Source organism: Macaca mulatta, chromosome 15 (assembly GCF_049350105.2).
Source record: "Macaca mulatta isolate MMU2019108-1 chromosome 15, T2T-MMU8v2.0, whole genome shotgun sequence".
Lineage (NCBI taxonomy): Eukaryota > Metazoa > Chordata > Mammalia > Primates > Cercopithecidae > Macaca > Macaca mulatta.
In genome coordinates, this window is record NC_133420.1 from 65964849 (window position 1) to 65990745 (window position 25897).

The 25897-nt window shown below is 52.2% G+C and overlaps 1 protein-coding gene and 1 long non-coding RNA gene across 22 annotated transcripts in view; one reads left to right on the forward strand and one right to left on the reverse strand.

The window, feature by feature from the left end:
- On the reverse strand, positions 1 to 8908 carry LOC114672770 (uncharacterized). Its single transcript, XR_003723230.2, has 4 exons — positions 8770 to 8908; positions 734 to 814; positions 405 to 485; positions 1 to 132 (listed from the first exon to the last, which is right to left on the reverse strand). It is a non-coding gene; the product is annotated as an uncharacterized LOC114672770 (long non-coding RNA).
- AQP7 (aquaporin 7) overlaps positions 8227 to 25897 on the forward strand; it is a 20762-nt gene continuing 3091 nt past the window's right edge. For 5 of the 21 annotated variants that reach the window (XR_013404783.1, XR_013404785.1, XM_077965977.1 and 2 more), the window contains exons 1-5: positions 8227 to 8547; positions 9637 to 9687; positions 15894 to 16011; positions 25064 to 25187; positions 25618 to 25755. Coding sequence is in view for 17 of the 21 variants with exons in the window: in XM_077965977.1 (XP_077822103.1) it covers positions 9662 to 9687; positions 15894 to 16011; positions 25064 to 25187; positions 25618 to 25755 (406 nt within the window). In the remaining 4 variants the exon portion in view is untranslated. Of the gene's footprint in view, positions 8548 to 9002; positions 9688 to 15667; positions 15778 to 15893; positions 16012 to 16542; positions 16715 to 25063; positions 25188 to 25617; positions 25756 to 25897 lie in introns of those variants that run through there. The other 16 variants (XR_013404782.1, XR_013404784.1, XM_077965976.1 and 13 more) reach the window with 10 other exon arrangements.

Here is a 25897-nt window from a genome sequence, read left to right on the forward strand (position 1 = left end):
GGTGGGTGCCTGTAATCCCAGCTACTTGGGAGGCTGAGGCAGGAGAATCGCTTAAGCCCAGGAAGCGGAGGTTGCAGTAAGCTGAGATCATGCCATTGTACTCCAGTCTGGGTGACGGGAGTGAAACCCTGTCTTTAAAAAAAAAAAAAATTAATATATTTGTCTTTATACCAATAGTTGTAAAATAGAATTAATTATTACTGTTAATATTATTTGCTGGAAGAAGGGGCCCAAAAGGGCAAAAATGCCAAGGGCACATATATCCAAAAGAATGGAAAGCATTGAGAGCTAAATGATAAGAACTTGTGAACACAAAGTAGGAAACTACAGACATTGGGGTCTTCTTGAAGGTGGGAGGAGGGAGAGGAGCAGAAAAGATAACTATTGGGTACTGGGCTTAATACCTGGGTGATGTAATAATCTGTACAACAAATCCCCATGACATGTGTTTACTATATATCAGACCTTCATGTGTGCCTCCAAACCTAAAATTTAAAAACAATAATTGAAAACAGGATCTCAAAAAGATAACTGTACACCCATGTTCATATCAGCACTATTCACAATAGCCAAAAGAGGGAGCAACTCAAGTGCAGGGAGCTGAATGGATAAACAAAATGTGGTACATTCATACAATGAAATATTGTTCAGCCTTAAAAAGAAGGAAATTAGCTGGGCGTGGGGTGGGCACCTGTAATCGCAGCTACTTGGGAGACTGAGGCAGGAGAATCACCTGAACCCAGGAGGCGGAGGTTTCAGTGAGCCAAGATTGTGCCATTGCACTCCAGCCTGGGTGACAAGAGCAAAGCTCCATCTAAAAAAAAAAAAAGGAAGGAAATTCTGACACATTACATGGAGGGAGCTTTGAGAACATTATGCTAAGTGAACTAAGCCAGGCACAGATAGACACACAGTGTATGGTTTCACTCATATAAAGTATCTAGAGTAGTCAAACTCATAGAGACAGAAAGTAGAATGGTGGTCACCAGGAGTAGGAGAAAGGGAATTGAGTTGTTGTTTAATGGGTATAGAGTTTGTTTTGTAAGATGACAAAGTTCTGGAGATTGTACAACAATGTGAATATACTTTCCGCTATTGAACTCTACGCTAAAAATTAGTTAAGATTGGGCCAGGCACGGTGGCTCATGCCTGTAATCCCAGCACTCTGGGAGGCTGAGGCAGGCGGATCACGAGGTCAGGAGTTTGAGACCAGCCTGACCAACATTGTGAAGCCCTGTCTCCACTAAAAATACAAAAATGAGCCGGGCGTAGTGGGGCACGCCTGTAGTCCCAGCTACTCGGGAAGCTGAGGCAGGAGAATCGCCTGAACCTGGAAGGTGGAGATTGTAGTGAGCCGAGATCGAACCACTGCACTCCAGCCTAGACAACAGGGCAAGACTCAAAAAAAAAAAAAAAAAAAAAAAAAAAAAGGCCGGGCACGGTGGCTCAAGCCTGTAATCCCAGCACTTTGGGAGGCCGAGACGGGCGGATCACGAGGTCAGGAGATCGAGACCATCCTGGCTAACACAATGAAACCCCGTCTCCACTAAAAATACAAAAAAATTAGCCGGGTGTGGTGGCGGCGCCTGTAGTCCCAGCTACTCGGGAGGCTGAGGCAGGAGAATGGCGGGAACCCGGGAGGCGGAGCTTGCAGTGAGCTGAGATCGCACCACTGCATTCCAGCCTGAGCGACAGAGCGAGACTCCGCCTCAAAAAAAAAAAAAAAAAAAAAAAAAAAAACCAGACCCCCCCGCCAAAATCACTAAGTTTATGCTGTATTTTTTACCACACACATACACACCCACACAGATGCCAGGCTGGGTGTGGTGGCTCACATCTGTAATCCCAGCACTCTAGGAAGTCAAGGTGAAAGGATGGCTTGAGCCCAGGAGTTTGAGAATAGCCTAGGCAACAACGTGAGACCTCATCTCTACAAAAAGAATACAAAAAATGGTTTGGCATCATGGTGTGCGCCTGTAGTCCCAGCTACTTAGTAAGAGGAAGCTGATGTGAGAGGACTTGCCCAAGCCCAGAGTTTGAGGCTGCACTGAGCCAAGTTCGCACCACTGCCCTTCAGCCTGGGTGACAGAGTGAGACCCTGTCTCTAGAAAAAAAACTGCCGAGGGCCTATGAAAGTCCTAATATGCCCCTAGGGTGGAGAGGAGACCACCCAGAGATGGAGCCTGAGGGAGGTGGAGGCAGAGGGGCTATGCTGTGGGAAGAGCCTCAGCAGTGAGCGTCTCCCTCCATCCATGCTCCAGCCTTCTCTCTAGGAGCCAGGACACCTGGGTTTGACTCACGCTAGCCCTTGGGCTGTCCCAAAAGCAGAAGAGACAGTGTCTGCTCACCCAGCCCAGCCTGGCCCAGCCTGCACCCCAGGGACCAGAGCAGGCGTGGGAGGGTTCTCCATCAACCCAGGGAGAGGCCCAGCAACTAGGGAGGTGCCACTCTCCCTGGGGTCCACATGTCCCACCAAGCCTTCCTGGCTGAAGCTTAATGCCCATGGGTGCTGGTACCCCAGACCCTGACCACACAGATCTCTGCACAGGCCCTTGGTGCAATCACTGTGCTCCTGGAAAGCTGCCAATTGAATCCCATCTTCCCATTGGCTCACCTGGACATTGCAAAGCTGCTTTCCTGCTGAAGGGAGGAGCTCGCTGTGAGCATTTCCTAGGGTCTTTGCTTCCTGTTTGTCCTTAAGGAGACAACTATGCATAGAGAGGCCTCAGGATTTGGGCAGAGATGAGGTAGTGGGGAGGGTCTTTCAGGGAATGGCTGGCCTTGGCCCATGTGGAGGCAAGCAAGGAGGCTGTCCCATCAGGGAGTCCCCAGCGTGAGTGGGGAGACTGGGCAGTCACACCACACTGGGGCTGCCTCCTTTCTCTGGCTGAGCAGGAGAGTGGAGAGAGTGCAGCTTGCCTGGGGGAAACTGAGATGGGCTCCCTGCCCACCCTAATCCCCCTGTTCCGGACCCACAGCCACTGACCAGATCAGATAGGGCACGTTCCTGCATCGAGCTGCCCACTTACTGGGACCGTGCTGACGCAGGCAAAGAAATATTAACCCGGCAGAATGGTTGCATGTTCACGTGTGCGTAACTCGGGGAGTGTGTGTGTGTGTGTGTGTGTCTCACTACAGAGAGGCTTCCGCGTGCAAGATCAGACACATATAAGCAGATGCATGTGTGCGCACATACACACACACCCACACACCTGTCCATCCACACAGGCACATGCTCACATATAGGTATATACAAAGACACAAATGCTTCTCACACATGCAAATTTCTTCAGTGTTGTCTCCCTGGCTGCTTCCGTTAATAAGACCCCTCTTCCTTCAGGAAGCCTTCCCTGATAGCTCCAGCTCATACTAGAAAGTGACAAGCCTGAGCTCAATCCCTGGTTTCAGGCAGCTGAATATAGGCTCTTTTAGGACGGAGTAGGCTGAGGGTGGAATTCTGGGTTCTCGACTTCAGGGGATCTTTGCCCTTGCACAAGCGGCTGTGCCTGATCCTGTCTGCCTTGGTCTCCATCTGCCCTGTCCTGAAAGCCCGTGGATGACTCTGAGAAGGATGAGAGCCTGGGCGGGGGGTGAGGGGGAGTTCTGGTAATTTGTGGGTGTGAGAGTTAAAGACCTTCCTGGGTCCTACCTGTGCCCTTGCCCCTCCCCGGCCTCGCCACCTAGTAGGGGAGCCCTGGTCTCCTTGGGGGAGCCAGAGCCCTGGTCTGGATGTTCTAGTTCTAGGTGATCTTGGGCAAGTTGTTACCTTGCTCTGAATCTATTTTCCTACCTGAAAAATGAGTTTGGAAGGAGACACTTACCTGGGTGGGGCTTAAGTGTCTTTTCTTTTTGGGACATTCTGAGAACGTTCATGGCTTCAGATGATTTGAGAGAGACCAGGGCTCCTTGAGGGACCTACCCTGCCCTCCTATCCCCACCCCTGCGCCTGGAGCCAGAGTAGCTCCTTCCTTACTTGTTTATACCATGGGCTCCTGAGTTATGCAAAGGATTCCGTGGCTCGAAAGAGTCAGAAAAAACACAAGTGTAAAACAATGTGATGAAAAGCAGGTTTTGTGGTAAGTTAATCCAATGGCATGTTGATTGAAACAAATAATTTAATCAAAATGTTTCTTTTGTGTGTGTATATCAACACTTTGGGGAACATTTGAGGGCAGTTTTTAGCATCTTTAGTCATTTTTGTTTCTTCATTCTGATATTTTAAAATTTCAACTTTCATTTTCATTCTTTATTGAGTTTCAGCCAATTGTGTTTACCCCATCCTGTTCATAAAAGAGAAGAGCTGGGTCCGTTTAAAATTGGAGACAATCTAAACACCCATCAATAGGAGGATTCTGCATGATATAATCTCCATCAGGTGGAATGCTGTACAACAGGCATGAGGTGGACATGGACCTACTGGCACAGAAAGATATTCTTGACCAACGTTTGAATGAAAAAAGTATTTTAGGCAGGGCGCAGTGGCTCATGCCTGTAATCCCAGCACTTTGGGAGGCCGAGGCGGGTGGATCACCTGAAGTCAGAAGTTTGAGACCAGCCTGGCCAACATGGTGAAACCCCATCTCTACTAAAAATATAAAAATTAGCTGGGCATAGTGGTGCATGCCTGTAATCCCAGCTACTCGGGAGGCTGAGGCAAGAGAATTACTTGAACCCCAGGAGGCGGAGGTTGCAGTGAGCTGAGATGGCGCCACCGCATTCCAGCACTCCAGTGACAACAGCGAAACTCCATCTCAAAAAAAAAAAAAAAAAAAGAAAGAAAGAAAGAAAGAAAAAGCAAAAAGCAAAAAGCATTTTCTTTTATTATTTTTTTTTATTTTTATTATTTTTTTTTTTGAGACGGAGTCTCGCTCTGTCGCCCAGGCTGGAGTGCAGTGGCCGAATCTCAGCTCACTGCAAGCTCCACCTCCTGGGTTCACGCCATTCTCCTGCCTCAGCCTCCCGTGTAGCTGGGACTACAGGCGCCCACCACCTCGCCCGGCTAGTTTTTTGTATTTTTTAGTAGAGACGGGGTTTCACCGTGTTAGCCAGGATGGTCTCTATCTCCTGACCTCGTGATCCGCCCGTCTCGGCCTCCCAAAGTGCTGGGATTACAGGCTTGAGCCACCGCGCCCGGCCTACATTTTCTTTTATTTTTATATGTATTTATTTATTGTGAGACAGAGTCTCACTCTGTCACCCAGGCTGGAATGCAGTGGCGCCATCTCAGCTCACTGCAACCTCCGCCTCCTGGGGTTCAAGTAATTCTCCTGTCTCAGCCTCCTGACGTAGCTGGGATTGCAGGTGCCTGCCACCATGCCCGGCTAATTTTTGTATTTTTAGTAGAGGTGGGGTTTCACCATGTTGGCCAGGCTGTTCTCAAACTCCTGACTTCGAGTGATCCACCAACCTCAGCCTCCCAAAGTGTTAGGATTACAAGAGTGAGCCAATGTGCCCGGCTATATTTTTATTTGCTAAAAATAAAACCGTGTGTGTGTGTGTGTGTGTGTGTGTGTTTGTGTGTGTGTGTCCTGGACAGTCACAGTTTAAGCATCAAGAGGGCCTGAGGTTAGACTAAAGGTATACCGGGTATAAGGTTGTGTCAAATATTGTTTCTTTGAAATTCAAATTTAACTGGGCATCTTATATTTTATCTGCTAACTCTACTGAAGCCCATCCTATGAAGAAAGGACCCCAGGTGTTCCCTCTCTGCCCCACCCCCATCTTCACTGGCTCAGAGACCCCCCGCAAGCTCTGTGCAGACTAACATGCTTCACAGCTCTGACCCAAACTCCCACCTTGGTGGCCCGTTTAGCTGCCACTCTTCTCTCTGCAGTTGAACTTTCTGCCTCCTCAGCCTCACCTTCTTCAGCGCTGTTGCCACCCTCTATCCCCACCAGCTCATCCAGGCAGCTGTATGCAAACACCTGCCTGGCCAGCCCCTCCCAGCACCCAACTCTGGGGCAACAGCCCCCTACTGGCTCCTGTCAGTCTCTGGGCAGCCCCGTGTCTGGGTTTTCAGCTCCTTCCCCACCCACTCGTTCATCATCCCTGTTCCCCAGAATCCTGACCCTGGCCCCTGCCTCACTCCCTGTGCTTCTTGGGCAGCCCCAGCGACTCTAGTGCTGAAGCCCAGGGGCTGATCTCCTCTTCTCTTTCTCCAGTTAGACCCCTCTCCCGAGCGCAGGCCCAACTGTGCCTCTGCCTGCTGGATGCCCTGGGACCTCGGGGACCTCAGGTTGACCCCATTGCTCTTCTCTTTATTAAGAACCCTTTGAAGGCTCCTCAGGCCCTTGGGTTAAAGTCTGAACTCCTGGGCCTGGCCGACAAAGCCCTTCATGGTCTATCCCTGCCCATTTCCACAGCCCTCTGCAAGTCACTCACAGCTCCCAGGTTTTCTCACAGTCCCATCAAGCTTCAAATGCCACGGTGTCCTTCCTCCCCCTGCTCGTTTTGGAAAACTCAGTTCCCATGTCACCTCTTCCAGAAGACCCTTGTCCCCCTCGAGCTTGGGCTAGCCCTGTCTGTATTCCTTCCAGCTTATCTGGTGTGTCCTAAGTCACCTGCTGCTTACCTGTCTCTGCCATGAGACAGATGGGACTGTGTCTTCTCCACCTCTCAGTCCCCAGGGTCAAGTCCTGTAAATGAGCTTAGGGTCTGATCTGCGACCCCAGCATGGATCCCAATTCCCTCCCTCACCAACCTGACACCAGTCCAGTTCAACTCTGCTCAAGTGCTGACCTCATCCAAGACCCCAGATCCACTTCTGACATGACCTCATCCCGGCCGTGGGAGCACACATGGGAAAGGAATAAAGGCAGGGCTCTCCCATTTCCAGGCGTGCACCCCTCCCTTCCTGAGGAAGAGAGACTGAGTCTCAAGCCCACGTACAATCTGCAGAGGGAGGCTGGGTGCAGTGGCTCACACCTATAATCCTAGCACTTTGGGAGGCCGAGACGGATGGATTCTCTGAGGTCAGGAGTTCGAGACCAGCCTGACCAACATGGTGACACCCCATCTTTACTAAAAACACAAAAAACATTAGCTAGGCTTGGTGGCGCACACCTGTAATCCCAACTACTTGGGAGGCTGAGGCAGGAGAATCACTTGAACCCACGAGGCAGAGATTGTGGTGAGACAAGATCGTGCCACTGCACTCCAGCCTGGGTGGAGCAGGACTCCATCTCAAAAAAAAAAAAATCTGCAGAGGGAAGTTAGTGCCTTACAGAGGGCTTCTGACTAGGAAGTCCCGGGACTGCGGCCGACCCCTTCCTCTCCCTGCCTCACCCCTGCAGAAGGACCTGCAGAAAAAGCTGGAAGGGGTGGGAGGGTGTGTGGGGGCTATGCAGGTTCCAGACCTGGTCTTTGGCACCCTCTACAGGACAGTTCCATTCCCACACCTGGGCTTTGGACAACTGAATCCTATGCCTTTTCCCACCCATGGAGCCTGGCCCCAGAAGTTCTCAGGACTTACCCACCATCCACCATGCCACACAGCAAGTGTCCTCAGAGTCTGCAGACCAGAAACACCTCCCTCGTGTCTCAGCACTGGGCCACCTGCTGAAACCCCGAACTGCCTGCCCCATTGTTTGAGACCTAGTCAGGCCCTAGCTCCAAAAGTCCTCTTGGACTGCCGCTGGTCCCCAGGGTCTCTCCTGACCGCACCTCAGTCCCGGAGCTCCCATGCTGCTGAGCCCCGAACCCCATGCCCCGATCCAGCTCTGGCTCCTTCACAGGGGCCCTGCTGACCTTTCCTAAGGGAGGTGTTTTCCTGAGGACAGAGTGTAGGTTTCCACCTGCTCCTCGGACTAGGGGCCCTCAGAGGGCCAGGCCTGGGCTTCTACCTCCTCCCTCAGGCTCGTGTTTCTCTGCAAATATGGCTTGTGTGTCCTCCTTCCTCTCAGACTGGGGGCCCTGAGGACTGGGCCTGAGTCTCCCTTTCCCCCTTCAGAATGGGGCTCCCTGAGGACTGATCCACGGCCTCCCCGCGTCCCCTCCACCCAGCTGTTGATCTCCAACACTTCCACTTCCAGTCCTATTCTGCACAGCTCTCCCCAACGCTGGGGGCTCAAAGGCCTCTGCAGCCTTCCCCAGGGCTGGGGGCTTGGGGAGGGCTTCCTCAGGCGCTGCCCCAGAGTCAGGCTGCACATTGGCTTGGAGGACAGGCCTTTCCTCTGGGACTGTGAGGCCCAGAGTGCCCACCCGGATCTGCACCTCTGACCTCACAAAGGGCTGCTTCAGAACTCGGTCTCCATGGCACCGCTGGCCAGACGAGGGATGTTATTTTGGGCAGTGCATCCGGACTTGGCTCAAGTGGCACCAGCCAAACCCCAGCCTTAATGACCTCTCCCCTAGAGGAGCAGGAGCAGTGCTTGAGGCCGCCCTGGGAGGGCTGAGAGGCAGGCTCTGGACTGGGGACACAGGGATAGCCGAGCCCCAGTTGGGAGTGGAAGCTGAGCCAGGGACTGTCTCGGAGGAACAAGATCAAGATGCACTTTAACTGAGAAGCCCCCAAGGCAGAGGCTGAGAATCAGAAGGCATTTCAGCAGAGTGAGTGGGGCTCCAGGCAGGGTGGATGGGGCGGCCTCCTCAGTGCCCAGATCCGGAAGGGCCATTCCCTTGGTACCACACAGGGAGGAGGTGACTGTGGGATTGTTTGGGGAAGGAGTGCCGGCTGGGAGTGGAAGGCCTGGCTTTCTGGCTCTGGTGCAGTCCTGTGTTGCTGTGTGACACAGACACACACACGCTCTCTCTGAGCCTCAGTTTCCTTACCTGTATATTGGTTGTTGGGAGGACCAGAGGTAGAGCAGAGATGGCAGGGATGTGCTGGGCTGGGCTGTCAGCAGACCATGGGAGTGGGACGAGGAGAGAGCTGAAGACCACGGGCCGTGGACCACAGGGGGAGGAGTGCAGGCCAGAGATGGGTCAGCTGCCGGCTTGCTGCAGTTGTTCCTCCCGCGGAGTCCCCTCCTGCGGGGCTAGAGCTGGGGCTGGAGGGTTTCTGCAGTCAGGGCTGGGGATAAGAGTCTGTGCTGCAGCTAGAGGGAACTGAGTTAGAGAATGAGGAGGACAGACAGGGTGAGGGGACTTGGGGCTACCTTCATGCTGTCAATTAGAGAGAAAGATAGGAGTACAAAGGGGAATTTTTAGGCAAGGTACAGGGTGAAATGAGTTTTCAGAGCCTCATCCTGTGTGTTCACCTTCTGTGTGTGTGTGTGTGTGTGTGCGTGTGTGTGCATGTGTGTGTGTGTGCAGGTCCTGGACAGTCACAGTTTAAGTTAGCAGCAACTGGGCTTGAGGTTAAATGTATAGCACGCAAATACGAGGCTGGAGCCACTGAGCAGAGGCTGAGGGCATCTCCACAGTCCAAAGCTGGGCTGCAGATAGGGAAGGTCTGGAGGAGCGCTGGAGGGTCTGGCCTGGGGTTGGGGTCCTGGGGCCAGCATGGGTGGGTGGGGCTCCAGGGCGTCGCCTCATTGGCTGAGCACTGCTCCTCCCTCCCTGTTGCTTGGCTGGGTTAAGGGAGTGGCACTAGTAGGAGCTGCCCCAGGGCTTCTCCCCTGGGGGCCAAGGTCTGATAGAAGTGTGGGGCCAAGTTCTGTGTGCTCCAGCCATGGTGACCTCTCTTTGGCTCCTCAGCATCTACAAATCTGAAAGACAAAACATGGTTCAAACATCCAGGCACAGGCGGTAAGTACCCAACCCCCTTCTCCCCCTCTAGCCCCCTGTCCTCCACCCAGCCCACTTCAGTGCCCTTCCTGCTCCACCCTCAGCCTCTTCCTTGGGGTAGCTGTCCCCCCTCTACCTCCTCCTCCCCACCCACTCACTCACCTCTGAGGTCCCAGAAGAAGAGCATCTTACACCTGTTGCCTGGGCTGGGTCCTAGGGTGAGGGGAGGCTCAGAAAACCTTGGATGAGGGTCAAGGCATGCAGGTGGCCTTCAACTCAACCGAACTCAGCACCTCTCACCCTCTCAGGCTCCGTTGTCTTTGGGGTGAACAAGAACCAGTCCTTGCAATGGCCAAGGCCCTGCCTATGTAGTCCTTGTTAGCTTTCTGGCCTCCCCACTCCAGCCCCCTGCTTTCCCTCCTCCAGCCACACTGAGCCACACCGAGTTTCTTTTCTGTTTTTTTTTTTTTTTTTTTTGAGACAGAATCCAACTCTGTCCCCCAGGCTGGAGTGCAATGGCGCGATCTTGGCTCACTGCAACCTCCGCGTCCCGGGTTCAAGCGATTCTCTTGCCTCAGCCTTCTGAGGAGCTGGGATTACAGGATTATAGACACATACTACCACGTCCAGCTAATTTTTTTTTTTTTTTTTTTGTATTTTTAGTAGAAATGGGGTTTCGCCATGTTGGCCAGGCTGCTCTTGAACTCCTGACCTCAGGTGATCCACCTGCCTCGGTCTCCCAAAAGGTTGGAATTACAGGCGTGAGCCACTGCACCCGGCCTCATACTGACTTTCTTTGCTTTCTTCAAATATCCTGGGAGTCCTCTGATGACTGTTCCCTCCACCTGAGGGGCTTTCTGCAGTTAACATACAGCCCACTCTCATCTCCTTCATGGCTTTGCTCCAACGCCACCTTTTCAACAAGGATTACTCTGACTGCCCTATTTGAAATCACATCCCATCTCCAGCCCCTGCAATCCCAATTCTCCTCTCCTTGCTCTGTTTTTTCCATACGAGCTGGTACCTTCTCTTATACAAATGTACTTGCTTATTACACTTCATTGCTGTCAGCTCCACATGAGCAGGGATATTGGCCTGTTGTACACTTGGAAGGAGAGAACGAATAATGCCCCTCTGTTGACATCACTGCCTCCAGCCTATGTCTCTCTCCAGGGCTTTAGATCCTGTTTCTAGAGACCCACTGGTGTCTCACAGGCAACTCAGCTCCTAGATGGAAACGGCCTCCTCCGCCCCCTGCAAGTTCACTCCTCCTGTGCTCTTGGCTCAGTCAGGGGCCCCCTTCTCCTCAGTTGCTCAAGCCAGAAGTCCAGGTCATATCCTTGATACTTCCCTCTCCCCTATGTCTCATATCCAGTCACCAATCTCCTAAAATATCTAGAATGTGCACAGCTTCCACCATTCTTTCTACCACCAGCCTACTCCCCCACGGCCATGTCAGGCCACCACCCGCCCATTCTTCAAAACCTCCTTCAGGCCCCACCTCCCACGCCTCCCCTGTGCTCCCCCAGTCCCAGGCTGCTTCTCTCTGCTGGTGTTGCCATTACCCATCTCTTCCATTAAACAGAGTGACCCAAGGGTGGAGAGTGGGTTTTAACTTTGTATTCCTGGTGCTTGACTCGTAAGTAGGTGCTCAACAAAAAAAAATTTTTTTTTTCTTTTTTGAGACAGAGTCTTGCTCTGTTGCCCAGGCTGGAGTGCAGTGGTGCGATCTCGGCTCACTGCAACTTCTGCTTCTTGGGTTCAAGTGATTCTCACGTCTCAGCCACCCAGCTGGGATTACAGGTACCTGCCACCAAGCTCAGCTTTTTTTTTTTTTTTTTTTTTTTTTTTTTTTTTTTTTTTTAGTGGAAATGGGGTTTTGCCATGTTGGCCAGGCTGGTCTTGAACTCCTGACCTCAAGTGATCCACCTGCCTCGGCCTCCCAAAGTGTTGGGATTACAGGCGTGAGCCACCATGCCTGGACAACAAATGTTTGTTGAATGAAGAAATGTTGGTTAGCAGGTTGAATTGTTGGCTTGTGGTTAGTTGGATAGTTTATGGTTGACCGGTTGATTCGATAATTAAATGAGTTAATAGCTGGTTAACAGGAGAATCAGTTAGTTGGTTTTTGAAAGATTAGTCAAAGGGTTAGTAAGCCACCGGGCGTGGTGGCTCACACCTGAATTCCCAGCACCTTGGGAGGCTGAGGCGGGAGGATTGCTTGAGTCCAGGAGTTTGGGACCAGCTTGGGCAACATGGCAAAACCCCATCTCTACAAAAAATAGAAAAAAAATAGCCGGGCATGGTGGTGTGCTCCTGTAGTCCCCGCTACTTGGGAGGCTGAGGTGGCAGGATCGCTTGAACCCTGGGAAGTCTAGGCTGCAGTGAGCTGGGACTGTGCCACTGCACTCCAGCCTGGGCGACAGAGTGAGACCCTGTCTCAAAAAAGGAAAGAAAAAGAAAATAAACAAGCGTTAGTGAGTTGTTAGCTATTTAGTTCCTTGGTTAGCAGATTACTTAGGGGATCTGGTTGGCTGTCAGTTCCTTGCTTTGTAGGCTGGCTTTCTTGGGCCCGTCTTCTTAGTCTGTATCCTCTCCTTGAGCTCTGTCGTCTGTGTCCATGGCTCAGAGGACCATCTGTGATTTGCTGACCTCCACATGTGTCTGTAAGTGAGACCACATGACCAGCTGCCTCCTCACTGGCCATCCCACCCAGGTGTCCAGCGGGCTTCTCACACTCAGCATGTCCAGAAAGGGCCTCCTCGTCCGTTCTCCCGCAGCTTCTCTGCTGCGCCCCACACTAGTCATTCCGCTGCCCTAGCCAGGACCTGAGGGCATCGCTGAGCTGCCCCGCTCCCTTCCCTCTCTAACTGAACACCAATCCTGTCAGCTTGACTGTGCTCTTGTGGCCGTTGGCACTGCCATCTCTGTGGCGCAGGCTGCCACCACTTCTCTACTCGTCTGTGGAGAAGCTGATGCTCACCCTGCCTTAACTCCACTTCCTCCATCCTGGCCTCCACAGGGGAGGCAGCTCTCTTGCTGAAATCCTCCAGTTGGCCCATGGCCCTCTGGTAGAGTTCAGACTCCCTAATGTGGGCCATGGGGCCTTCTGCCACCTGGCCCTGGCCCCTCTCTGCCCATCTCATGCCACCTCCACTCCTCTGTGGCCAGCCCATTCCTGCACATTGGATACTGCCTTAGCTGCAGGCCTTTGCACGTGGCAGTCCTATGCCCAGAATGATCCCTGCCTCCCTGGAGGCTCCTTTACCCGCCAGCCTTCTTTTCTTGACCTAGATTTCCCTTTCTCTGGGAGCCTCCTACCCCCTCCTCTAGGCCATTCACTTCCTGCACATGCCCCATGGTGCCCCTCTTCCAGCTGGGGCAGTGCTCATCACACTGCACAGTAATTGCTCAATCGATTGCTTTTCTTCCCACGGGCTGGGATCATACCAGTGTCCCTTACTGCAGCGCCTGAACATTCTACGCGTAGTAGATTCAAGAAATCTTGAGTTCATTGGCTGGTCGGTGGTTATCTGTTGCTTACTGTGTCTTGCCTGCTGTGTGGTGATGAGGAAGGAGCCAGGCTTCCAGGATCCTCTTGGTGTTCTTGGCTTTCTGCTCTGTCCACTTCTCTCCCCTCTTCTGTGGTTGCCTCCAACACTGGAGCTGGGGTTAGATGGGGGCCAGTGGAGGGTCACCTCACCCTGCTAGGGAGAGTAGCAGCATTCCTCGGGACTCCTAAATTCCCCTGGCCTCACAGCAGCAAAAAGTAAGCAGAGGGAATGAGAGATGTCCAGGCATGGAATAAAACATCTTCCACTTTTCAGCTGAGACCCTCTGTTCATAGCTCACCCATCCCAGTCCTTGCTCTATTCCTTGCCCCAGAAAAACAAAACCAGGGATGAATAGATGGAGGGGGATGCAGAGTTGCGTGGATAATCCACTGGTCCCCATCCAACTCCAGCTCCCATGCAGCATCGTATAGGGGTCTCATTATCCCATGGCCAGCCTCCTCAGCCCTGAAGAAGAGACCCTGCCAAGGCAAGCAACAGCCCAAAGACAGTCCTGGGAAGGTACCATAGAAGCAGGGGAAAGGTGGACAGAGCAGGAAACCCAGAACACCAAGGGAATCCTGGAAGCCTGGCTCCTTTCTCATCAGCACACAGCAGGCAACGCCCAGCCAATGAACCAAAGATTTATTGAATCTACTATGCCTACTGTGTTCAGGCACTGCAGTGAAGGAAACTGGTATGATCCCAGCCCTTAGGAAGAAAAACAGTTAATTAATTAAGCTTTTTTTTTTTTTTTTTTTTTGGAGACAGGGTCTCACTCTGTCACCCATGCTGGAGTGCAGTGGTGTGATCTCAGCTCACTGCAACCTCTGCCTTCCAGGCTCAAGCAGTCTTCTCACCTCAGCCTCCCCAGTAGCTGGGACCACAGGCATGCACCACCACACCTGACTAATTTTTTTTCTTTTAATAGAGATAAGGTTTTGTCGTGCTGCCCAGGCTGGTCTTGAACTCCTGGGCTCAAGTGATCAGCTTGCCTCAGCTAGTCCTGGGATTACAGGCGTGAGCCACTGTGCCTGGCCTAATTGAGCAATTACATTGCAGTGTGATGAGCATTGCCCCAGCTGAAAGAGTGGGCACCATGGGGCATGTGGAGGAAGTGAATGGCCTAGAGGAGGGGGTAGGCCGCTCTCCCAGAGAAAGGGAAATTTAGGTCAAGGAAAGAAGGCTGGCAGGTAAAGGAGCCTCTGGGGACGCAGGGGACCATTTTGGGCGTAGGACTGGCATGTGCAAAGGCCTGCAGCTAAGGCAGTACGTGATGTGCAAGGATGGGCTGGCCAGAGGAGTTGAGGGGCTGGTGTCAGCTTCTGGGCATGCAGACAGTGAGAGAGCAGAGTGACTAGTCTAAACAAGCACTAAGGCCACACTTACAGGTATCTGTATCCCTCTTCTTCCCCCCCACTTTTTTTCTTTTTTTGAGACGGAGTCTCCCTCTTGTTGCCCAGGCTGGAATGCAGTGGTGAGATCTTGGCTCACCGAAATCTCCGCCTCCCGTGTTCAAGCGATTCTCCTGCCTCAGCCTCTGAAGTAGCTGGGATTACAGGCATGTGCCACCATGCCTGGCTTATTTTGTATTTTTTAGTAGAGATGGGGTTTCTCCATGTTGGTCAGGCTGGTCTCGAACTCCCCACCTCAGGTGATCTGCCCACCGTGGCAACCCAAAGTGCTGGGATTATAGGCATGAGCCACTGGGACCGGCCCCTCTTCTTCCTCTTTATCCTCCATCCCCACCCCACCACCTTCCCCAAACTCCAGTCCTATACCTCTCCCTATACGCAGATTTGGGACCTGTTACTCACTGTTTCATCTACCTGTCCATCTAATTGTGCACTTCACTAAATATATATTAAGTGCCAGGCACTTTGGGAAGCTTTGAGGATCTAGTTGAGAGTAAGACAGATTCCCCAGTTTTCACTCATTCAACAAATATTTATTGTACATCTACTACGGCCTGGCATTGTGCTAGGCACTGAAGATACACCAGGAAGTAAGATCCAGTCCTTCCTTTTCTCCCTCCTTCTCTCTTGATCATTCATTCATTCACTCACTCTCTCACAAACCTCTGTTTGCACTGACCTGGTTGCAGAGCCTGGTGCATTTTGCTGACCCCTTCATCTTTGACAGAACCTGGTACATGTTTCAGTGCTCAGTGCTGTTTATAGAGCTCGGCAGCAGACTTTGTCACACCTCATGCTGTTTGTAGAGTGCCTCACTGTTGCCAGGTCCTGGCCTGTGACCCCAAAGTTCTGGCTCTAGCAGATAGGCAGACAGACAGATGGATAGACATAGACAACTGAGCTCCACTTTCCAGTCTGCTCTCTCCTACCCTGCTTTTTTCCCAGAGACTTGTTGGCATCATGGATCGCACTTTCAGCTCCCCACCTGCCCCTCTGCAAAGTGGTTTCATTAGTGTGTCATTTTTACTGGTCCAGTCCCAACTAGAAGGAGCATGGCCTGGCTGTCTACCCCGTTCCTCTCCATGTCCCCATGGCTCTCAAGTGTCTCCAATTCCAGCTGTCCCAGCTGCCCTGGGCAAGAGGAGGTGTGTGTGGTGAGGCTGCTGGGTTACCCATTAACTCAGTTGTGAGTTGAAGAGCCGATGGGCAGCAGGCAGACTTGAGTCTCCTTTCTGTCCATGGGCTCGGGTCACTGTCTCAGGTCCACCCGTGGCTCCAAAATGGTCTCCTGGTCCGTGATGGCAAAGATCCAGGAAATACTGCAGAAGAAGATGGTGCGAGAGTTCCTGGCCGAGTTCATGAGCACGTATGTCATGATGGTGAGTGGGTGGGCAGCACGAAGTGGGTGGGGCTCCACCAGGGCCATCCATGACCCCCTCCCCATGCTGACCCTGTAAGTCACATTGTCCATTCCTTGCCTCTGAGCTGGGAGCCAGGGGAAGCAGCAGAGGAAAGTAAAGAGGTGGGGGGCCTTTCTCATCAAGTCTATTTGGACAGAAAGGCTCATAATATGTGGGGGTCGAATGAAACCATGCACTGGGGTATCAGGGGCATGGCTGGAAATGGGGAGAAGGGAAACCCAGGGTGAAGAGATTGAAGAGGCCCAGGTGCAGTGGCTCATGCCTGTAATCCCAGCACTTTGGGAGGCTGAGGCAGGTGGATCACCTGAGGTCAGGAGTTTGAAACCTGCCTGGCCAACATGGTGAAACCCCGTCTCTACTAAAAAATACAAAAAACTAGCTGGGTGAGGTGGCGGACGCCTGTAGTCCCAGCTACTTGGGAGGCTGAGGCAGGAGAATGGCGTAAACCCGGGAGGCGGAGCTTGCAGTGAGCTGAGATCCAGCCACTGCACTCCAGCCTGGGCGACAGAGTGAGACTCTGTCTCAAAAAAAAGAAAAAAAAGAAAGAGAGATATTGAAGAGAAACTTGATGATCAGGCTCTGAGAATGAATCCAGAGGGCACTGGGCGATGTTGAAGGCTGGCAAGCAGGGGAGTGACATGATCAGATTTGGATTTTAAAGGTAATTTTGGGTGCAGTGTGGAGCAAAAGCAGGACAGGCACGGCTGGCAAGAGGGAACCACTTAAGAGGCTGTTTCTGATCTGGGACAGAGAGAGGGTGATGACTGGTTTGGGGTTGGAGAAGAAAGCACGTGTTTGAGAGGGCTGTGGAAGATGGAACTGGGGAGACTCTGCCAGCAGAAGATGTGGGCAAAGCGCTGATGAGCTGTTCTGGAGCACGGGGCCCAGCACAGGGTGAGAGGCGAGATGCCCATGGGGAAATCCAGGAGATAGTTAAACACAGGCAAGGGGCTGGAGCTCAGGAGAGGCTTGGTCTGGAAGGAAAAAGTTGAAGTTCATCATAACACAGGTGGTGATTGTCGACATTGTCCAGAGAGAGTGTACAGAAAAAGAAAAGGATGGTTTGAGGACAGAGCCCTGAGGAATGAAGAGGTGCACGCAAAGGAGCCTGAGAAGGAATGGTCAGAGAGGTGGGAGGAGACCCAGAGCAGACTGCATGACAGAGGGGGGCAGTGGTTCCACCAGGAAGAAGCTGTCAGCAGATGGGCCACGCAAGGTGAGCACTGGCAAGAGGCCTTAGGGTTTGGCAACGTGGAGGCTGCTGGTAACCTTGACAAGGGCTCTTCTTTAGTGTGTGACTGGGACAGAATCCAGACTGCAGGCGGGATGTGAGGTTGCTCCCTCTCCACCTGCTTCAGCCCTGCCACTTACCACAGCGAGCCTCTGCCCTTAACACGACTGTAGCCATGTTTACTGCATCTTATGCAGGGTCCAGGTCTAGAAAAAGAAGGGGCAGCCTCTGGGAAGGGAAGCCAAGGCAGCCAGGTGCATGCTAGAGGAAGGTGGGGTGAGAGAGAATGTTTATGTGTGTGGTAGCGCCCATGGATCTCAAGGGAGAGAGGAAATCAGAACACCAGGGTTCTTAGCCTGACCCTGCCCGTGAGTCACCGGTTGGCCTTGGGCAGGTCTCTCCCTGGCTTAAAGCCTGACTTCTCACTTATATTGTGTAGAATTAGGACTTCACGGGCTTTGGAGCTGTGTTTGAATCCTAGCTCTGTTATCTTCTAGCTGTGTGACCATCCACAAGTATCTTAACTGTTCACAAATTTACCTTTCTTGTTTTTGAGACAGGGTCTCACTCTGTCTCCTAGGATGGAGTGCAGTGGCACAATCTCGGCTCACTGCAGCCTCCACCTCCCATACTCACGTGACTCTCTTGCCTCAGCCTCCTGAGTAGCTGGGACTACAGGCTCGTACCACTGTGCTCAGCTAATTTTTTTATTTTTAGTAGAGATGGGGTTTCAGCCTGGGTTGGCCAGGCTGGTCTCGAACTCCTAAATTCAGGTGACCTGCCTGCCTCGGCCTCCCAAAGTGCTGGCATTGCTGGCGTGAGTCACCTCACCCGGCCCACAGCTTTAGCTTCCTTATTGGTTAACAGGAACACTAACACCAAGCTGGAGGACTTGTGTGAAGAATGCCAAGTCTCAGCACCCAGTACACATGTGGTACCCATGTATTGGTTTCTTGTTATTAGGACAGGTGCTCTCAGCTGCTCTCTCCTCTCTGCCTCTGGCCCTCCCCTGCTCCTCTCTTACCTCCCCACCTGCTTTGGCTCCTGAGCTGTGAGGACAGCAGCTAGATCCTGTCCCTCCTTAATCCAGGGCAAAGTAATTCACTTATCACAAGACATTCCAGTCCCATGAGGGCTGTTAACCCTTGGAACCTCGGAGGCAGGAGGGTGTGTCCTCTGAGATCTGTTAGGGAAATAGGCACTGCCCACATGCTTGATACCTGCCCACATCTCTGTTTCTCTTCCTTTTATTGAGATTTTTCATTGAGCACCTAATGCATCCCGGGCTCTGTGATGGGAAGCACCTTACGTGAAGCATCTTCCCAAATCCTTGCAATAGCCCTGTGAAGTAGGTACTATTATTATCCCAGTTTCACAGATGGGAAAACTGAGTCTCCTTGAGACTAAGCCTCTTGCCCAAGGTCACACTTTAAGTCAAGATTAAATCCAGTGCAGTCTAATATCACAGTCTTTTTTTTTTTTTTTTTGAGATACAGTCTTGCTGTGTCATAGTGGTGCGATCTCGGCTCACTGCAACCTCCACCTCCCAGGTTCAAGCGATTCTTGTGCCTCAGCCTCCGGAGTAGCTGGAATTACAGGTGCACGCCACCATGCCCAGCCGATTTTTGTATTTTTAGGAGGGAGGAGGTTTCATCATGTTGTCAAGGCTGGTCTTGAACTCCTGACCTCAAGTGATCCTCCCGCCTCGGCCACCCAAAGTGCTGAGATTACAGGCGTGAGTCACCGTGCCTGGCCTAATATCACAGTCTTGACCCTTAACCTCTATGCTCTGTCCCTTAGCTTAAATATGGCCAGCTTTTAAAGACTCTGGCTTGTCGATGCTCCCCCAGCCAGGGTAAGGTCCTCATTTTCAGGTAGTTCAAGACGCCTCTCTCGGCCTCAGTTCCCCCATCTATAGAGTGGGAGAAAAATTCTTGCTGTGCAGATTTGCTGTGAGAATTGAAGACAGTAGCGCTTTAAAAGAACTTTGTGAGGTGTAAGCCTATGTCGGACATTGTGTTGTTGTTATTTTTAGTTGCCAGGCTGTGCCAAGAAGTGAGGGCTTTTTTTTTTTTTTTTAAATATATATATAGGAATTTCAGTGAGTCACCAGGGTGAAGGTTTTGCCAAAAAGCTAGTGTGACCTTGGCCCCATTTACTGCAGCTGGGACGAGGGAAGCGGACTGATCCATGTTGCAGCTTCCAGGGGTGTTGCCCTTGGAGCTGGCCTCCTGGCTGTCAGGGAGACTTGGATGGGCTGGGCCACATTCACTGATCAGGGAGAGGAGGGGCTGGAGCCATCCGGGCCTGGAAAACCAGCCGTACACGTGAGCCATGGGGCAAGGGTTGTAGATCACATGCTACAGGGGCCAAGAGAGCGGCAACTCAGGGCGGTGGGGACTTTGGCTGGCTGCTGAGTGCCAATCTGTGCGAGGCTGTAGCTGCTGCCACTCCAGCTGACTGTTGCCATGGAGGGTGGAATGCAGGCCAGTGTTGCCTGAGCTGCTCATTTTTCAAGAGAGACGGAAACTTCTGTTCTTCAAAACCAAGTTATCTAAACAAAACCTGTGTGCTGGATGAATTAGGGCATGACTTGCCAGTTGGCAACCCTGACACAAGGAACCATGTGGGGTTCATTTGCTCACCCATTTTTTTTTTTTTTTGAGACCGAGTCTCACCCTGTTGCCCAGGCTGGAGTGTAGTGGTGCCATCTCGGCTCACTGCTCTGCCTCTTGGGTTCAAGCGATTCTCCTGCCTCAGCCTCCCGAGTAGCTGGGATTACAGGTGTGTGCCACCACGCCTGGCTAATTTTTTGTATCTTTAGTAGAGATGGGGTTTCACCATGTTGGCCAGGCAGGTCTTGAACTCCTGACCTCATGATCTGCCCGCCTCGGCCTCCCAAAGTGCTGGGATTACACCACACCCGGCCTATGCTCATTCAGTATTTTTAGCACATGGTATTGGAGTGGGGGAAAGGCCATGGGGGCCCCTGTTTTCAGACCCTCCATGCCTGCTCCAGTCCCTCTACCTCCTTATCCTGCCAGCCTGTCAACCTGTCCTGGCCTCACTCCCCACTGCACCCACATCTGTTCCTGCCCTCCCCTGCTATACGTTATCTTGGATCTGAAGGCAGCCCAGCTCTGGGTTCCCCCTTTCTGTCCTGGGGCTTCTGAGGGACCCAGTGGGGCCTGCTCAACTGCCTCTCCCCCACCATATCTGGGCTATTTCACATGTTCTCAGACTTCCCCAAATCTGCTCTGTACTCTGACTTTGTTTATTTATTTATTTATTTTATTTTATTTTTTAAAATAAGCAAATGGCTTGACCTGCTGCTTGACAGGTAAAATAATCAACACTTCCTGTGGTGTTCACCTCACCCTCTTGTCCCTCTCACCACCAGACCCATTAACCACATATGTATCCACGTATCACCCCTTGGCTGGGGTGGGGTCCTCTCCTTCCTGGAGGACCCCTCCACTTCTGCACCAATCCAGCTGTCCAGCCTACTCAGGTACTTCACACTGTCACTTTATTCTCTCCTTTATCTTCAGCCTGTCCCTCTCTCAGCCTATAAACATACCGAAGTTTCTCCACTGAAAACAACACAAAACGAAACCTCCCTCCCCTCACCCTGTCAGCCCCTTCGCGGATCCTGTTCTCTCTCCCCTGCTCCTCAGGCGACTTCTCAAAGAGGAGTCTACGCTGGTGCCTTTCAACTCTTTGCTGCCACCTCCTCACCTCTCCAGCTCTGGAACCGGGCTTCTGCCTCCACAGCTGGATGACGCAGTGCTCACCATGTTCCTAACGACTGCTGGATTGTCACATTCAAAAAAAAGCATGCTTTCTAGGCCTGTACGCACTTGACCTAGAAGCTCCATGCGACAGTGTGGACCGCACCTTCCTTGGGAAACTCTGTTTCTCCTCGGCATCCATGGCACATTCTCTCTCTGTTCCTCTCCCATTTCAACACCTGCTTCACAGTTGAGGCTTCCAGCGTCCACCCATGAGTGTGATGTGTGGCTCTACGGGCAGCCCCAGCTACCTTTTGGTTTTGTTTTTGTTTTTGATAAGGAGTCTTGCTCTGTCATCCAGGCTGGAGTGCAGTGGCTCGATCTTGGCTGACTGCAACCTCCGCCTCCCGGGTTCAAGCAATTCTCCTGTCTCAGCCTTCTGAGTAGCTGGGATTACAGGCGAGTGCCACCACGCCTGGCTAATTTGTGTATTATTAGTAGAGACGGGGTTTTGTCATGCTGGTCTTGAACTCCTAACCCAAAGTGATCTGTCCATCTCGGCCTCCCAAAGTGCTGGGATTGCAGGCGTGAGCCACCGCGCCTGGCCTGGTCTGCCTTCTTACCCTGTACCCCCTCCTGGGGCCTTCTCCACTGACGGCTTTGACTTCGGCCCTCATGTCCACAATTCTCCAGGTTTTCTCTTTCATCAACGCTAGAACAAAGCTTTCCAGGGGAAATACAATACAAGCCATCTATATAATTTAAATTTTTCTAGTATCCACATTGAAAAGGTAAAAAGCAACAGGTGAAATTAATTTTAATAATTAACCCATATATCCAAAATCCTATTTCAAGATGTAGTCAGTGTAAAATTATTAGGATATTCTGGCCAGGCATGGTGGCTCAAACCTGTAATCCCAGCACTCTGGGAGGCTGAGGTGAGAGGATTACTTGAGGCCAGGAGCTCGAGACCAGCCTGGGCAACATAGTGAAACCTCATCTCTACACAAAATAAATTGAAAGGCCGGGCGTGGTGACTCACGCCTGTAATCCCAGCACTTTGGGAGGCTGAGGTGGGTGGATCACGAGGTCAGGATATCGAGACCATCCTGGCTAACACGGTGAAACCCCATCTCTACTAAACCTATAAAAAATTAGCCGGGCGTAGTGGCAGGTGCCTATAGTCCCAGCTGCTCAGGAGGCTGAGGCAGGAGAATGAAAGCAGAGCTTGCAGTGAGTGGGAGATCGCGCCACTGCACTCTAGAGACTTTGTCTCAAAAAATAAATAAATAGGCCGGGCGCGGTGGCTCAAGCCTGTAATCCCAGCACTTTGGGAGGCCGAGACGGGCGGATCACGAGGTCAGGAGATAGAAACCATCCTGGCTAACACGGTGAAACCCCGTCTCTACTAAAAAATACAAAAAACTAGCCGGGCGAGGTGGTGGGCGCCTGTAGTCCCAGCTACTTGGGTGGCTGAGGCAGGAGAATGGCGGGAACCCGGGAGGCGGAGCTTGCAGTGAGCTGAGATCCGGCCACAGCACTCCAGCCTGGGCGACAGAGCGAGACTCCGTCTCAAAAAAAAAAAAAAATAAATAAATAAATAAATAAATAAATAAATAAATAGAAAAAATTAGCTGGGGCCCGGCACAGTGGCTCATGCCTGTAATCCCAGCACTTTGGGAGGCTGACGCAGGCGATCATCTGAGGTCAGGTGTTTGAGACGAGACTAGCCTGGCCAACATGGTGAAACCCTGTCTCTACTAAAAATACAACAAAACAGCTGGGCATGGTGGCGTGCACCTATAACCTCAACTACTTGGGAGGCTGAGGCAGGGGAATCACTTGAACCAGGGAGTTGGAGGTTGCAGTGAGCCGAGATCGCACCACTGCACTCCAGCTTGGGCAACAGAGCAAGGCTCTGTCTCAAAAAAAAAAAAAAAAAAAATTGGCTGGGTGCCGTGGCACATGCCCATAGTCCTAACTACTTGGGAGACTGAGGTGGGAGGATCATTTGAACCCAGGAGATGGAGGGTGCAATGAGCCCTGGTCACGGCACTGCACTCCAGCCTGGGTGATAGAGCAAAACCCTGTCTCAAAAATCAATCAATCAAACAAACAAACAAACAAACAAGAGGCACGGGAGAGTAAGGCATGCGTGGAGCAGCGCAGTTGTTTGGTTTGAGGCCATCTGGCATAGGTAACTGCCTAGATTTAGTCCTGGCTCACCATGTACAGGCTGTGTGACCTTGGACAAGCCATTCAAGTTCTCTAAGCTTCAGGTTACTCAGCTGTCAAGTAGGGGAGAATAATAGTACCTAACTCATAACATTGGCGTGTAAGGGTTAAAGGAGGTGATCAGTATAACTTGCTGACATGTAGGCAGTGCTCAATAAATGGTTATTATTATTTAGTAGCAATACTATTGCTGAATGGAAAGAATATTGGGGCAGATATGAAACAGGCAGAAAGGATGAAATTATGCAGGGTCTTAAATGGTGGCCTACTGAGTTTGGACTTCATCCTAGAAGTGGAGGGGAGCCAGTGAGTGAGCCCGGGAAGACACGATGGGGTTTTTGTTAGGAAGGTCACTCTGGCTGCAAGGAGGAGGCTGGGTGAGGTTTGGGGAGAAGGTAAGCAGAGCTGATTGGGTGTTGGGGAGGATAGCGAGGAAGCTCCCATTTGCAACATCTGAGTTTCTGGCTCTGCCAACGGGGATGGGGAACAGAGAGTGAGGAGCAGGTGTGCTGTGAGATGGCAAACCTTCAACAGAACCTGAGACGCCCGTGGAACACCAGGAGAGTTCCAGTGGGGATTTGCAAATAGGGATCTGGCTTCCCAGCGGAGATGATGGGAATTTTACTGCATCAAGCATAGCTGAAGCTGTCGATGTGGTAAAACCATGCCTGAAAAGACCTTTGGAAAATCAGGAGGTTGCTGGAGCCCTTGGAGAGAGCTTTGGTGTCTGTGACATGTGGAAGTGGAAGCCAGATTGACGAGGGGGTGCGAGGGAAGGGGTGAAGCAGCTGGACAGCGTGTTCTCTCATGCAGCCTGACTGAAACAGGAAGGGGGCATCCTGGAGAAGGACACTGGGCAGGGGTGGGACAGTTTGCTGGGAAGGATGAGATTCCAGTCTGTGGAAGCCAATCAATGGGAGGATGGAAGGTACTGGGGAGATGGAGGCCTCTGCAGAGGGAGAGGATAGCACAGAGCTAGGGCTGAAGGGAACAGTGGTTCTAGACTGAGGCTAATGGGCCTGAAGGTACGCCCCTTCCCCTGTGAAGGCAGTGTCATCTGAGGAGCCGTGAGGGATGGGCAAGCAGCAGCAGCTTGGAATGCTGCCTGGGGTCAGTGGAAATGAAGCTGAGGGCAAGACAGTTAGGACCCCACTGTTCCAGCATTGTGGAGGTTGGGGTGGAGGGTGTGTGTGTGTGTGTGTGTGTGTGTATGCGTGTGTGTGTGTATGCGTGTGTGTGTGTATGCGTGTGTGTATGCGTGTGTATGCGTGTGTGTATGCGTGTATGCGTGTGTGTGTGTATGCGTGTGTGTATGTGTGTGTGTATGTGTGTGTGTGTGTATGTGTGTGTGTGTGTGTGTGTGTGTGTGTGTGTATGCAGGGAGGGGTTCCTGGCAGAGTCAGGCATGGATGGATTTGGAGGTCCCTTAAAGAAACTTCCTTCAGGCCAGCCTGAAGTGTGAGGGACTCTGAGAGGGTGCAATCCACGTCAGCCATCCCCTCCTCACAGCCCTGCCTTACCCCAAAACTTCAGGTAGGCCTGGGGCTGAGGTGCTTGGATGTCTGTCGTAAGAGCTTCTGACTGCCGCTCCACCTGGCTCTCAGTGGCTCAGGTCTGAGAGGCCTCAGCAGGGGCAAGGAGAGGAGGCAGTAAGGAGGGAAGGCTCTGGGGGAAGAGGGCGTGGCAGAGGATTTTCGAGGCAACGCCAGGGAGGCCCAGGGCACGGGGGTGAGGAGCTAGAACTGAGCTCCGAGCCCTCCTCTGAGGTTGGGGCTTCTGGGCAGGCAGCCCCCTTAGAGGCCCTCCCTTGTAGGTGTTCGGCCTTGGTTCCGTGGCCCATATGGTTCTAAATAAAAAATATGGGAGCTACCTTGGTGTCAACTTGGGTTTTGGCTTCGGAGTCACCATGGGAGTGCACGTGGCAGGCCACATCTCTGGTGAGTGAGCCCAGCCCCTGCCGGACCGGGCAAGACGAGGTGTCCCCAATAGGCTCTTTCCTGCCTGCCTCAGTCAGCCCCTTCGCCGGCACAACCAGTGCCTGAGCCTGGCCACTGGGCAGGAGGAAGTCTCCTCTGAACCCCGTGCCTATGACGTGTCTGCCCCAGATTCTTCCTGGGTCCCCCTGACCCACCATTTTCACTGGCTGGGTCATCTTAGGCAAGTCATCACCTTCTCTGTTCCTCAGTTTCCTTAACAGTGAAACGAAGACGGTGGCCCCGGCCTCACTGGGTGGTTGTGAGGGCTCAGTGAGAGAGCTCTGTCACGGAGCACGCTCTTATACACACTAGCCATCGTTGTTCTCAATACTGTTTGTCACTGTTGTTTGTTTTGCTCTCCCTCCCTGACACACTTGCCTGCTGCCCGCAGGGGCCCACATGAACGCAGCCGTGACCTTCGCTAACTGTGCACTGGGCCGTGTGCCCTGGAGGAAGTTTCCGGTCTATGTGCTGGGGCAGTTCCTGGGCTCCTTCCTGGCAGCTGCCACCATCTACACCCTCTTCTACAGTGAGTGTCCTGCCCAGGTGTCCGCCTCTGGCCTCAGCCGCCTCCTATGAAATATGGGCAGACTGGACCTCAGTGTCCTCATTAGTAAAAATAGCTGGGAGAAAAAAGCCCTGGAGCTCCCCCACCCTCTAACCTATAACCT